This window comes from Bactrocera neohumeralis, chromosome 6, assembly GCF_024586455.1.
Source record: "Bactrocera neohumeralis isolate Rockhampton chromosome 6, APGP_CSIRO_Bneo_wtdbg2-racon-allhic-juicebox.fasta_v2, whole genome shotgun sequence".
NCBI classification, from domain to species: Eukaryota; Metazoa; Arthropoda; class Insecta; order Diptera; family Tephritidae; genus Bactrocera; species Bactrocera neohumeralis.
Window position 1 is genome coordinate 77917902 of NC_065923.1, and position 13578 is coordinate 77931479.

At 32.8% G+C, this 13578-nt stretch overlaps 1 protein-coding gene across 5 annotated transcripts in view; it reads left to right on the plus strand.

The window, feature by feature from the left end:
- LOC126762245 (semaphorin-5B) overlaps positions 1 to 13578 on the plus strand; it is a 122091-nt gene that overhangs the window by 90088 nt on the left and 18425 nt on the right. For 4 of the 5 annotated variants that reach the window (XM_050478847.1, XM_050478850.1, XM_050478849.1 and 1 more), the window contains exons 3-4: positions 5242 to 5399; positions 6103 to 6202. In XM_050478847.1, coding sequence (XP_050334804.1) covers positions 5243 to 5399; positions 6103 to 6202 — 257 coding nt within the window. In that variant the 5' untranslated portion in view covers position 5242. Of the gene's footprint in view, positions 1 to 3602; positions 4077 to 5241; positions 5400 to 6102; positions 6203 to 13578 lie in introns of those variants that run through there. The other variant, XM_050478848.1, reaches the window with a different exon arrangement.

Sequence of the window (13578 nt, forward strand, 5' to 3'; positions counted from 1 at the left end):
TATTAACTTGAGATTTCTACGATCATCGACGGTTAGCTGCGCTTCATAGCCTCTTTTTGGTACCTTTAACTAACCGCAAAGCTATTAGGCGCGTCATTTAGTTGCGCAGGAAATTAAAATTACAGTTTGGTAGCGGACTTGCCGACTGGAGACGTTCGCCGGACGGTCATTATCATGCAAGTGTGAGAAAATCGTACGAAAAGCGCCGCAATTACGATTATTGCTCAGCCAAGCGAGGCAATAAAAGTGAAGCAGACAGACATCAATGTACATGGCCTGCTCGTATGTCTATGTATGCATGCATACAGTTGCAGTACTTCAGGAGATCAATAAAAAGGTAGCAGACAACGCGGACGATTGTCTGTCGGACAGCGACAGGTAGACTAGGCTAGACTAAGCAGTCAAAAGACCATGAAATGGTGAGTCTAGTCATATGTGCAGCAGCAAGTAACAGGTCATACTGCCCTCCGCTTTCAACTGCTGCACAAGTGTTTCGAAAGCAAGTTTATTACCTTGACAGTAGTTTCTAAATTAGCATTTTTCGAACATTATTCTTAGTTTATTTTTCACTCGACATTCGTACACACTCATATATGTATATGTATTTACATAGCACATTCATTGCCACCAAAAAACATAAAGCAATTTGACTTTCACAGGAAGAACGAAAGGAAAGTGTAGAAACGCTGAACACCGCTCAGCCGGCTCTTTAGCTTGTGTTGTGCCTATAAGCCGCGTCTTTGTTTGTTAGACAGCTACTGTATTGTTTGGGTTTCTCTACGCACTCGCACTGTAAATACAATTGTATACCTTCGGCTCCTGCACGCACAGTGCCTCAAGTGTGTAGCCAGCATTTTAATATTTGTCAATGTCATCTGCAATCGTCGCGTCGTGCGTTTTGTACGCTGGCGAGTCATTGTCACGGTCAATATCTAGCCTCGTAATATCTTATAGCCGACTGGTGTGTTAGTCTCTATGCCATGGTGTCGTCTGGTCTGCGCTTAGACTTTGTATAACTCTGGTACTCGTACATTTGTTTGTATGTGAGGCTATTTCGAGTGCTGCTTTGGTATCTGACAGTTGATCGTCTTGATCTCGCGACAGGATCGCCACTCCTGCTGTGTGTGGGTGATGTGGCATGAATTCGATCATCAACGAAACCACAAAGGGGCAGTCAGCAGACCATTAAATTTGATAGATATGCATTTGCGTTAGGTGTGTGTATGTAGAAATATATAAATATACATATGCATGTATGTATATGTATGTCTGCAGGGCGAGACACATAATATGTCATTCTTATTTATTTGTATTGCAGCGCGTTGAAATTGAAATTTAAGAACTTTTGACTGCATATTATTTGAGTGTACTGAACTTGCTTCAAATTTATGCATATATAATATATACATAGGTACATATGAGAATTTATGTATGTATTATATATACATACATATGCATTTATATATATCGTTGTTCCAATTTAATGCTTTCCACCCTCGGCCAGGATGTACAAATGACCCTATCGATTCAACTTTCCGCACACGTGCCAACACATTGAAAACTTATCCACACATCGCACACGAGCATTGTTTTACTACTTACCTTTTATTCCACATAATTTACGAAACGAAATTATTTTACTTTATTGTTTCCGTAATTCCGATCACATATCGTATTAGTTATGTAAGTAAATTTATATACCATACATTGATTATTCGAAGTCCTTTTCACAAAAATTGGCTAATGTGTCTCCGCATAAGCATACAAGCGTGATTTTTGAATGCAAGGCTCGTATACATACAGACAACTACATCCATATACATATGTACATATGTATATGCTACTCCATCACTTTCAAGTCCGTGTGTGTATGACCTTTGTCCGCATGCACGTCCCTAATCCGGTTAGGCATCAGCAATCAGCAAATGTTGTTTATTCTGATTTCTTTTTCTTTTTTCTGGAGGCACGTCAACGCGCCTGCGCACTCTGTTTGACACGAACATACATACACAAACACATGCATAAATGTGTGAGTGGAGTAAATACAAACGTGTGTAGACCAATGCCTAAAAATGGGTACCTACTGTGTACATAGCACGGACAATCAGAGTCTAACAACACTGCAATATACATTTAGGATAAACATCCGTGTGTGTATATACGTAATATGTAAAGAGTGGCTTAGGATAGGTTCTAGTCAACAATTGCTATTCTCTCTCCTCACGTTTCTCTATGTGTACGAACACATGCAGTGTTTTTACGACTCGAAGAAGCACACGTGTGAGTTTAATGTAAGATTACCAGATTCCTTGATAAAACTGTTTCCAATAACCAAAGACTAATATACTAGACGGCAAATGATCGGGAATATCGGATCGGGAATATATTAAGACCGCCGGCATTACCAGATTCTCTGATAAAAGTGCTTCCATGACCAAAGACTAATTTACCACTATGTGATCGTGACTACCAGAATTACCAGATTCCCTGATTAAACTGCTTCCAAGTCTAATATCTTCCCAAGTCTAATATGAGAATATCAGCGATGTCAGATTCCCTAATAAAAGTGTTTTCAAGTCATATATGTGTCTTTCCACGTCTAATATGTGTATGCTAGCTATGTGATCGAGAATGTGCAGTAGGTCTGGCAACAAGTAGCAACGATTACTCTGATAGCTATGTTAAATGTCTTAATTCGATTCGGTTCCTTTGGGCCTGACTTTCCGAGGCCTTGATGTTACTAAATTTTTTGAAAGCCCTGTTTTTTTCTATCAATATGTAAAAATTATTTAAGCTGACACTTTCGAAATTTCGCTCGGAACTCAACAACTCTATTTTATATATCACCCCTGAACTCTACTCAATAACTTTAGTGATATGGCAACGTCTGAACTGCACTTAGCAGCCGCTTGGGCTTAAGCTGGACTCGACGAAATACAAATGTATATGATGAGTGAGAATTCGAGCCTTTGAAATGTGATACTCAAAATGCATTATAAGTGGAAGAAATGCAGCAGAAACGTAAACAAAACCATCCGTTGCATTGCCTCTACACATTGTAAACATCTCCCCCGTTTCAAAAGCCGGTTAGGCTGCTCTCTCAGGCGGGTGTATACATATGAATGCTTGGCTGTCGGCTTGACAAGTCGTCTACCCATACGTTTGTGGATGTACTTGAAAACGCATCGTTTACGATGCCCTGTAGGAAATTATTATTAAATAGTTGATGTTTTCAATAAGAAGAACTTCAATAAGAAAGTGGCGAATCGAAGAGACAATTAATATAAAGTATACATATATATTGAAATAATAAAAAAGAGGTATAAAGTGATTCATCATCATAAAAGAGTGATTAACTTATTAAATGCAACTGAATACTAAAAAATAATTTTTGAAGTAAACATTTTTCTTTCCACCAAAATTTCGTTTTCGTAAAAAGTTCATTTGTCGTACCAACATTCCTAGCGGGCAACAGTAAACAATGCACACACTGAGAAAACATTTACTCACGCACACTTACAAATCGCTAGCACCACCGAACTGTTGGTTGGTTGTTGAGTTGTTCGTTTTGGTTAGAGTTGTCAGTTTCGTTCCATCAGCGGTCGGCGGTGAAATAATGCGCGCGCATGTATCGATACGAAGCGAATGAACGTGTGAGCACAGCATTTAGAAGTGTATTGCGCGAAAAGCTAGTTTTCTATGAAGTTGAGCTTTGTTTAATTTGCTATGCATTTTTATTGTCATTAGTGCGTATATTTGCGAGAAATTGAATGTACAAAAGTGTTCAGAAAAAATATTTATACCAAAAAGTGAAAAGTGATAGCAGCAAATATACAATTTGAAATGAATTAAAGTGAAGTTGTGAAAAAAACAGCAAAGTAAGAAATATTTAAAAGAGTGGAATATAATATCTAAGTGGAGATTCAAACAAATACTTCGTGATATTATGTTTAATAACATCAATTAATTGATAAATACTAAAGTGTCTAGCTAACCAAGGAGTAATAGTAATTAACTATTTTTTGTGAAGAAATTTATTGTTAAAAAGCTGAATGTGCTAAGACAGAAAAATATAAGTAAGTGTTTTTTTTAATATTTTTTATAAAATTTTAGTGATATTAATTTTTTTTTATAATTTTTAATAAAATTTTAGTGAATCAAATATTTTATTTTTTTATTTTTAATAAATTTTTGGTGAATTCAAAAGTAGACATTTGAATATTTCGAAGTGACGAAGTTGAAATATAAGAAAATACTATTTTTTGCTTGAATAAAAAAAGGTTAAAAATATGTGTACTAAGTTTCGAGATCTTCCATTTCAACTTTTATTGTCTGATATCAAACAGAGCTGACATTGACTGGCTCCCATATCTTCAGATTTGACTCGCCTTAAAATATTTTTGTGGCGTAGTTTGAAAAGTAAAGTGTAGGATCGTAATCCTCGAATTCTATGCAAATCTTCCTGTCGAAATCATTCTTATTCGACCTGCAAAATTATTATGCTATTACCCATAAAATACAGCCACATGATTGATATTTTACTGAGATTATTGTCCAAATAAGTAATAAAAAAAGAAAAAAAAAGTCAAAATATTAAAAAGGTCGGTTGTTTTTGTTAAGATATTCAATATTTACATGTCGGCATAAAAGCTGTATATTAGGGTGTGTAAAAAAATAAAAATACTGAAAAATTTTTTGTTCGCTTGATACTCTGAAAAATAGGTTCTTAGTCACCTCTAAAAAAATCTTTCAAAGTATGTGCTGTTAATTGCAACGGGCAGGTCTTACGCCTAACTATTTTTTGTTTCTTTCTTATTGTCAGCTAGACAAATTCATATCTCGCTTCCAACTATTTGAAAAAATATCTCGTTTCATTGATTTTATAGTATTTTGTATAGTCTATAAAATGGTCTTTGACTCTGACCTAACCTTTTAAATGATATTAAGGGTTGAAGTTTGATTATTTTAAGGCATTTTTTTCCTTAGGAATCTTACAACTTAATGAAAAAAATATTTTATATTTCGTAAATCATAGATTTGTAAGAATTTTATTGCTACTGTCTACATATGTTAATATTTTTTTATTCAATTTATTTATTTATAACTAATTTATTTATGTCAACTTAAAATATATTTATTATTTTAATTTTTTATTTGCTTTTTTGTTAAATTTATATTTTTTTAAATTATAATTTTACGTAATTAATTTATACATAATTTCCTCTCTCTTCTACCTTGCAGCATGCTAATCCTGAAATTCCATAAAATGTTAACGCATTTATTAACATTGCTGTTGCTGACAGCTCTGCTCTGTCGGCAACAGTGCGTCAACGCTTACCGCCATAAGGCGGCCAACTACGAACTTTTGGACAATGACTCCCGTTTTATATCATATCAAGGTAAATATAATTGTTTACATAACACTTTATAACACGCATGTCATATATGCATGCAAGCAGTTGAAATTTTAGTTGGCAAGAAAGTAATAAAAAATTTAATGGAAAATTAGCGAAGTAAGCAATAAATGCAAAAATGCGGAAAGTAACTACGAAAGCAACAACCACTTTCATTTATTGACTTTATTTTGTTTGTTTTTTTTTTTTTTATTATACAGGTATTTTCTCAATTTCCGCATGCTTTTTAAATATTTGGAAAGCACTTTCGTTTACTTGGTATCTTTTTAAATTTAAAAATTATCTTTTTGCAGTTTGTTTATGCAAGTAAGTGCATGCAAATATTTTTTCATTGGATTTGCAAAATATTTATTTGAGTTACGCGGTAAAAAATACCGCATTCAGACTAATTAAATATTTTCATGCTGATAAAAATGCCACAAAAATTCAGATAAGTGCATTTGTAATTTTTTTAAATTATTTTTTAATGTATATATGCATACATATTTTGATATGAAACACTTTCAGCTTAGTAGTAATTATATTCGCCATGAATTTGTTCAGTTATATAAAAAATAAAAGTTCACAACCTCGCTAGTTTCTTAATTATATTTTATTATTACATTTTTCCGCACTTTTCACTCTAACAATTAACTGTTTTTTTTCTCGCTAATTGTCCGTTAATAATTCCTCACATAATTTCTTTTAGATTTAATGTCGACTTCGAAACGTTTCAACGATCCAAATACGACTTATTATTCGCAAATGTTATTTGATGTGGCGCGAAATCAAGTTATCGTCGGTGCACGGTAAGTTTCAGCATAAACTTATATATCACTTGAGAAATATGAGATACATAAGTATATGAATATGAGAATGAGCATATAATTTCATAAACAAACATAGTGTAACAATTAGTACTGACTTTTATGTGATTTCATGCAAGCATACAGATATGCATTTGAGCGTGTGAGAGTCTTTAAAATTTTTATTAACTATATCCAATTTAGAAATAGCTTTTAAAAAGCCGATAGCATGCTAAAATTGGCTTTAAATACCCATAAACAGAAGTGATTTTGTGCAAAACTTATTCAGTTTGATTCTACTTAAGGTTTACAGAGAGTTAAAACTGTGCTTGTCGTTATTAAATAAAAGCCGAATCATAGTTCGTTTATATGCTCCGTACTATTATTGCAAGCAATCTAGAATTCTGTGCTGTGATCGTAGGTAGTCTTTGAAGTATTATATAGTACATATACATATGTGGACTGTACTTGGTGCTTCATCAATTGTATAACTTCTTACGTTATAGGAGAGAATTCTTAGAAGGGAGATTTAGGCAAAGCTATGATTGAAATTTGAGAGATTAAAGTTTAAAAATTTGTTAATCAAAGCCCTTACTTCTAAGAACTATATACAGTTTGAAATATTGCTTTAACTATCGGGCATCTATGAAAAAAATTCAGTTTCGAGATTCAATATATTCACTATACATTTGTAGTACAATTAATTCTAATAAGCTTGACCTCAAGCTGAAGTTTATCAGCAGTCAATTTTCTTATGGGACGCTTTGAATATTTATATAACATGTACGCACGTATGTACGTATGTATGTATGTTAATAAATTATCTTAGCCCATTTTCCTACATAAATTCTCAAAATTTAGCTGTCATATATTAGAAAAAATTACACAGAAGCCACTTTACGCTTATCAACACACCATGTGTTAATCTTTCCACCAAATTAATTTTGAAAAAATATTGATACGAGCGCAGCAAATAGCAATTTTCACTTCGTTTTCAGTTTCTTGGTAAATAAAAATACAGATGTAGGTATTTTTTATATGCTTTTCTATATGCTTATGCTCAATATATGCTTGCTTATGATATACAAGTATATAGTATATACTTTTCATGCAGCATATCGCTTATTACAGCACAGTAAGTGTTTAAATAATTTAACAAACAAATGTACGTGTATATGAAATTTTGTTTGCATAACAACACATACATATCAGCTTATATGTGACACCATCACAAACACTTTCAACGGTCATTGGAAACCCCACAAGCCGGTTGATTAAACTGAAGCATATAAGAAAGGCAAATAAACCATATCTTAAGTAGAGACCCCGGCAGATATGGAGTGTAAATAAATAAACCGCTTTAAGATAGTGTGCTTATAAAATATTATAAACCCATATATAAACGTAATATATTATGATCGCTACGAGTTATCGCCGTAATCGAAAGGCAAAATCTATAGATTAGTTGAGTATTGTTGGCAGGTAGGTTGATGGAAGGTTGCTTTATGGGGCTATTCTAGTCTGGATATTTGAAAAAATCTAAATTTCTCTTAATTCGATAGTTTAGTTATACAAAAATATATATCCCTTAAAGGGATTAAATTATTTTCGAGGTTATAGCCATTTTAGTGGACCGGTTTAAGCTGTATGCGAAACTTAGTTATAAAAAAAGTTTTCGATATTTTCAAATTACTAAACTCGAATCTCGCCTTAAATCAAGTATATAGCATTCGTGTGCTTGCTCATATTTGCAACAGTCGAGTATGCTCGTATTTACGTCTCTAAAAAGTGGGAATTCAAGAAAATGATATTGTACCTGAGTGATCTATCGCTAAAACAATCTTCTGTACTATGTGAGGTAGCAAAAATGCTTTAAAAATTGCTGTATAATTATATTTTAGAAAATTTTAGAAGATAGAAAACCATCAAACTGTAAAAAAATGGGTACAATTCTTGCCTAAAAGTGAAATATACCTTTTAAATAAGCCTTTTAAAAATAAGTTTTATTTATATTATTCTCACTAAGTATTATGCTTCTAAAATATATTCCTTCAACTCTTTGTTAATCTTAAAATCATTCGATTGCAAAATTCATGCTTGCAACATTTTTTCGTAACTTCAGCTTGCTGAAAGTTGCATATCTGCTGATTTTATGCCCCTATTGTAGACTATAAACCTTAAAAAACGTTTTTCATGCAACCAGCAATATATATATATATGTACTTATATATGTATGTATATTTGTATGCATGTCTGCCATAACATACCATCGATCATTGCTTAAGATTTATGTGTTTCTGTATTTTAAATATTTTTTTTTTTTGTTCTTGCAATATACTTTACTTATTGTGTAAAATGATAAGCAAATCTATAGCGTTTATATTGTACTATTGGACTATGAGGAAATACTAACTTTAAATGGCCTAGTGCAATCAAATCACTCAGGCAAATAAACAGAAAAGTCTTTTGCGAGACAGACAAGTGTTTCGATTGTTACGAAGGCACAACAAAAGCGCGCGCAAAGTTCTAAAAAAACGAAAATACAACAAAAACATACAACTGTTTATTTGAAGAAAACAAATACGCACAATAATACTACAGTACTAGCGCAGATAGTAATAGAATTAAAATTAAAAAAAGTACGAAGAAGACAGTGTGAACTAATACTTCCCTAATACTTGTGCGCTAGCGATAAGAAAACTCTTGCATGCTTACTATACAAATAAATATGAATATGTACCGTTTATAGGTAAATAAGGCTAAGTTATATATATACATACATGCATACTCAAATATTTACATTACCATGCTGCCACTGCTTGAACTTTCTTGTCGGTATGTGTACTAAGTTTTATTTAGTATACCTTTAAGGTACATATATTTACAAATATATATTGTATATTTGTATACCTACTACTGCCTTACTACACTGTGCTCAATTTGTCAAGTACCTTTACGGGTATCTAACCATTTCAACACTTCTTCAATTCGTATCTCTTTAACTAGTCATGCTTTAGCGTCAACAATCAGTCTCAAAAAACGTCGCTGCTTGGCAGTTGACACATTTTTTATCTTAACTTGATTTGCTGTAGTAAAATTACTTGCTTGTATGCTCAATAGTAAATATGTATGTATATGCATGTATGTATGTATGTTTGTTATATGCTTTTTGTTCAGCGACATATTCACCCTTACATATACATATCAATATTTATCAGCGATTACTTTTAGTGCCTACTACTTTTGATATGCTTTACTGTTTATAATCTTTTTGGCGGCCTCAACCCATATATCAACGCTTTCTGTACTCAAAAACTTCTTATTACAAAATTTTAATTTAATACTATTATTTTTTGTTGTAAAAATATGGCGATACTTTTTATTAGCAGATAACTAGGTGTTTTTGCTCAATTGTTTGATAATGGTAATCATAAACCAATATAATACAGCATATTACAACACTGTATTGCTGACAATTGACTTGATTTGAAATTATTTAATACAAAATTTCAAAACATTTACAGCAAAGCAAGAGAAAAGTTAATCTCGGCTGCTTCGAAACTATAATAACCTTCACACAAAAAGTTTCCAAACAAGCATCTGATTTTGAGCGTTGAGTTTGTATGGCAGCAATATGCTAGAGTGACTCGATCTGAACAATTTCTTCGGAAATTGTACCATAGCTTTGGAAAATAGTCCATGAAAATTTTTTGTGAAGTTGTCTTGTCAAATAAAAAAGTTTTTCATACAAGAACTTGAATCCGATTGGTCAGTTTGTATGGCAGCTATATGCTATAGCAGTCCAATATGAACAATTTCTTTGAATATTACATTATTGTCCTTGAAAAAAATCTATGCCAAATTTTGTGGAGATATCTCGTCAAATGGCAATGTTTCCATACAAGCACTTGATTCCGAACGTTCAGTTAATATGGCAGCTATATGCTATAGTGGTCCGATCTCGGCAATTTTTTACAAAACACACAGCTCTTTGAGAAGAAAAGAAGTGTGAAAAATATCAGTTCAATATCTCGAAAACTAAGGGACTACTTCGCGTATATATAGACAAACCAACGTGCCTAAATCGTGCCAACTCGGTAGCAAGTGTCGAGTAAAGTTCAGAAAACAATTTTTGTATTATAAGCTGGAAGTATTTTCATAAACACAACCTACAAAACTGCTCATTTAAATATAAATTCTTATATGTTTGGCTTCTCTATTTCCCATATGTTAAATCCGCCTAAATGTACACTTCTCTGAAATATCATGCCCTTACAATTCAGCGCCAATTCTTGTTACTTTAGTTAATTTTTTTGTAAGTTTAAAAGTATCAAATATTGCTACATTGTCACCCCAATTAACGCCATTAAATAATTTTCACTTTCTGCAGTGTGCATAAATACTGCTAAAAGGGAATTAAGTGACCACTTTCTTGGCACTTATTTACAACCTGCATGCCTTTTATTTTCGCATACCTTACTTGCAAACTGTGTGTACTTCAGAAGGAATTTATACTTCAAATATATCACATTACCAATAACAAGTTCTCTGCTTAATCTTGCCGGCAGCGCACAGTGCCTGACTGACAGACAGATAGTGCAGCACATTGTTTGGTCGAAAGTTAATTACTCAACCGCTATGTGTCACTTTCTTTGTGCAACAGTAAAAAACAACTTACTTATGCTGATATTTAAATACAGCTCAAGCATTTTTTATGTACTTAAGTACACTTGCCCTGCACTTTGCACCGTAGCAATAAGGAAATTCGATCCTTTGCCAGGCACTTTAGGCGCTCGCTAATGATGCACCCTCGCTGCGGCTTATCGGGTTTTACGAAGACCTTTAATACACTTTTGTGAAAATTGAGCGCTACACATTCAGCACGTACTCGTATGACCTGAGACCTCTCAATGTAAGTAATGCAAGTGCATTTACTGCGGTCAAACCCATATTTTATAACCTAATTCGTTTGGTTTCTTCGTTTATCGTATGGTTTTACATACTTTTCTTTTTGTTTATTTATTGAACTTCGGTAATTCGAGCGTTTGCTGTAAGTGTTCCCTTATGTTACGTTAATAATTTTTGAAATTCTTTTCGGTACGTTTTAGACAGTTGTGCGACATTTTAATGGGATTAGATGCTAAAAAATTGTCATAAATTTTTCCACGGCTAATTAAGTGTCAAGGAAATGTCAAGAGCTGCAGAAAGTTTGTATGTAACGGACTCGCAAATAAATTACGGAAACATATTTTTTTAAACTTTTTTTGTTATATCCTGAAGAGGGTATATGAAGTTTGCACCGAAATTTGTAAAATCCAACGAGAAACTTCGGAGCTCCTATAAAGTCTATATGGATCATTCTATCCAAAATTCGCATAATACAAACCATTGTGTATGTTTTACTAAAAATATCACACAATTCTCGGAAAATTTAATATTCCACATAAAATATATGAAAATTTATGGAAGTAATAACAAAAATAAGCTCTCTCAATAATCACCTGAATTTATATAACTCAATTTACACTTGAAAATGTGCAAAGATACGCCTGATAATTTTTATCACAAGTGTTAAAGGACGGCCGAGCGTCACCGCGGCCGCGCTAACGTGACAAATGCCACATATAACGCTGACTATTGCACTTTGTCAAACAGCTGCCATAATAAAATTCTCAGCGCACTCTTTTTGTGAAGTGCTAATGTTTACATTCTATACAAATGTATGCGCAAAAATATGTACATATTTATTCATATACTACTTACATATTTACATAAAATATATAAGTTAATGCAAATATGTTTTGTTCAAACAATTCAATACTCGGACTGAGTAGACTGTGTGGCAGCAAAAAATCCGCTGACTCCACCAACTCCAGTCAAGTGCTGATTGCGCAAAGTCGTGAGCGGTGCTCTTCGTTTACATACGGGCATGACGCTATCACATGCCGACTTTCGTACTCTATCTATATAAGTATGCCTTGTGTATATATGTATATGAAAACAGTATTTTTTGTTGCTAGCGCGAATATTCCATATTTAAGCTTTTATAGAAATGCAGTCATCGCAGTTTGTACTTCATTGGTGTTTTGCTTAATGAGTTTTATTTCCCGCTTTCGCGTATATATGCAGAACTAGCTTGATAAGCAACAACACATGTCAGCGAACTGCGTTTAGGAGCTGCTCAATTGGCATAAGAATAATGCTATTGTCTTCTATTTCAATAAGCGAACTTTGATCTGTATAATTTTTAATAATTTTTTCGCTAAAAGAGGCATGCTATGCTCATAAAATGGCGAAAGCTCATTATTATGATTACATTAAAGTCTTCATTAAACTGTGAAAGCACACTTGAAAGCTTTTCAAGGCTTATTTTTTTAATTTTTGGGTTGAAATCATGTTTTAGTATGTCTTAATTTACTTAAGCTGCTTCGAAGTCTTTCTGAAATGTGCAAACACCTAAAAGCTCATAAATGTTTGAATAAGCTGTGAAAGCTCACTTTCTAATATATTTACAAAAGAACTTAATAAATGCAGAAAAAGCTCATAAAATCGTTAAAACACTTCACATTTTTATAATAGCTTAATTAAACTGTAGATGTTCACTTTAAACTAGAAAACTATATTTGATAACTTGTGAAACCTAATTCCTTTTTTTTTTGGCTACATACATTATTTATTGGAGTAGTGCCAAAATTTACGTAAGATTTCCTCAAAATCGCAAACTAAGCTGAAACAGTACGGAACGAATAAAAGCTCGCAAAAGCTTCAATAAACTGTGAAAGCTCGTTGCTAAATACACATGTATATTTTAAAAACAATTTAATAACTTGTGTAAATTATATACAAAGTTTTAAAAGCTCACTTCCTAAGAAAATGTATAAAAGCTGTGCAAAATGCTGTTTGATTAAAAATATAGTCTTGTTTTCCGTGGCAACTATGTACATCTTGAAGAAATTAGGTGCTTTATTTGTAATTTTAACTTCGCTGTTAAGTTTAGTTTGAGTATTTTCAATTAATAAAAGCACTTACTGCAAGTAACTAGCCAGCATTGAAGTACAAAGACAGAGCTTTCGAGTGAAAAATCATAGCTGTTAATGCCAGTTTGAAGAGCATTCGATTTGTAGCTTATTCTGCAAATAAGTTTGTAAATTTTTCCTACAGTATAATCAACTATTACGTATTTTGTGTACACAGTTATGTATGGCTGCATAAGTAATGAGTTATCACGTGGTTGCCTATGCAAATAACTGTATTTACTAACGAATTTATGCGTGTCGATAAACATAAACGCACAAGTTATAACACAATCATAATAATTAAAGATATTTTGTACGAAAAATCTTATGACTTATTGACTCCGATGCTTTCCACGTTATGCC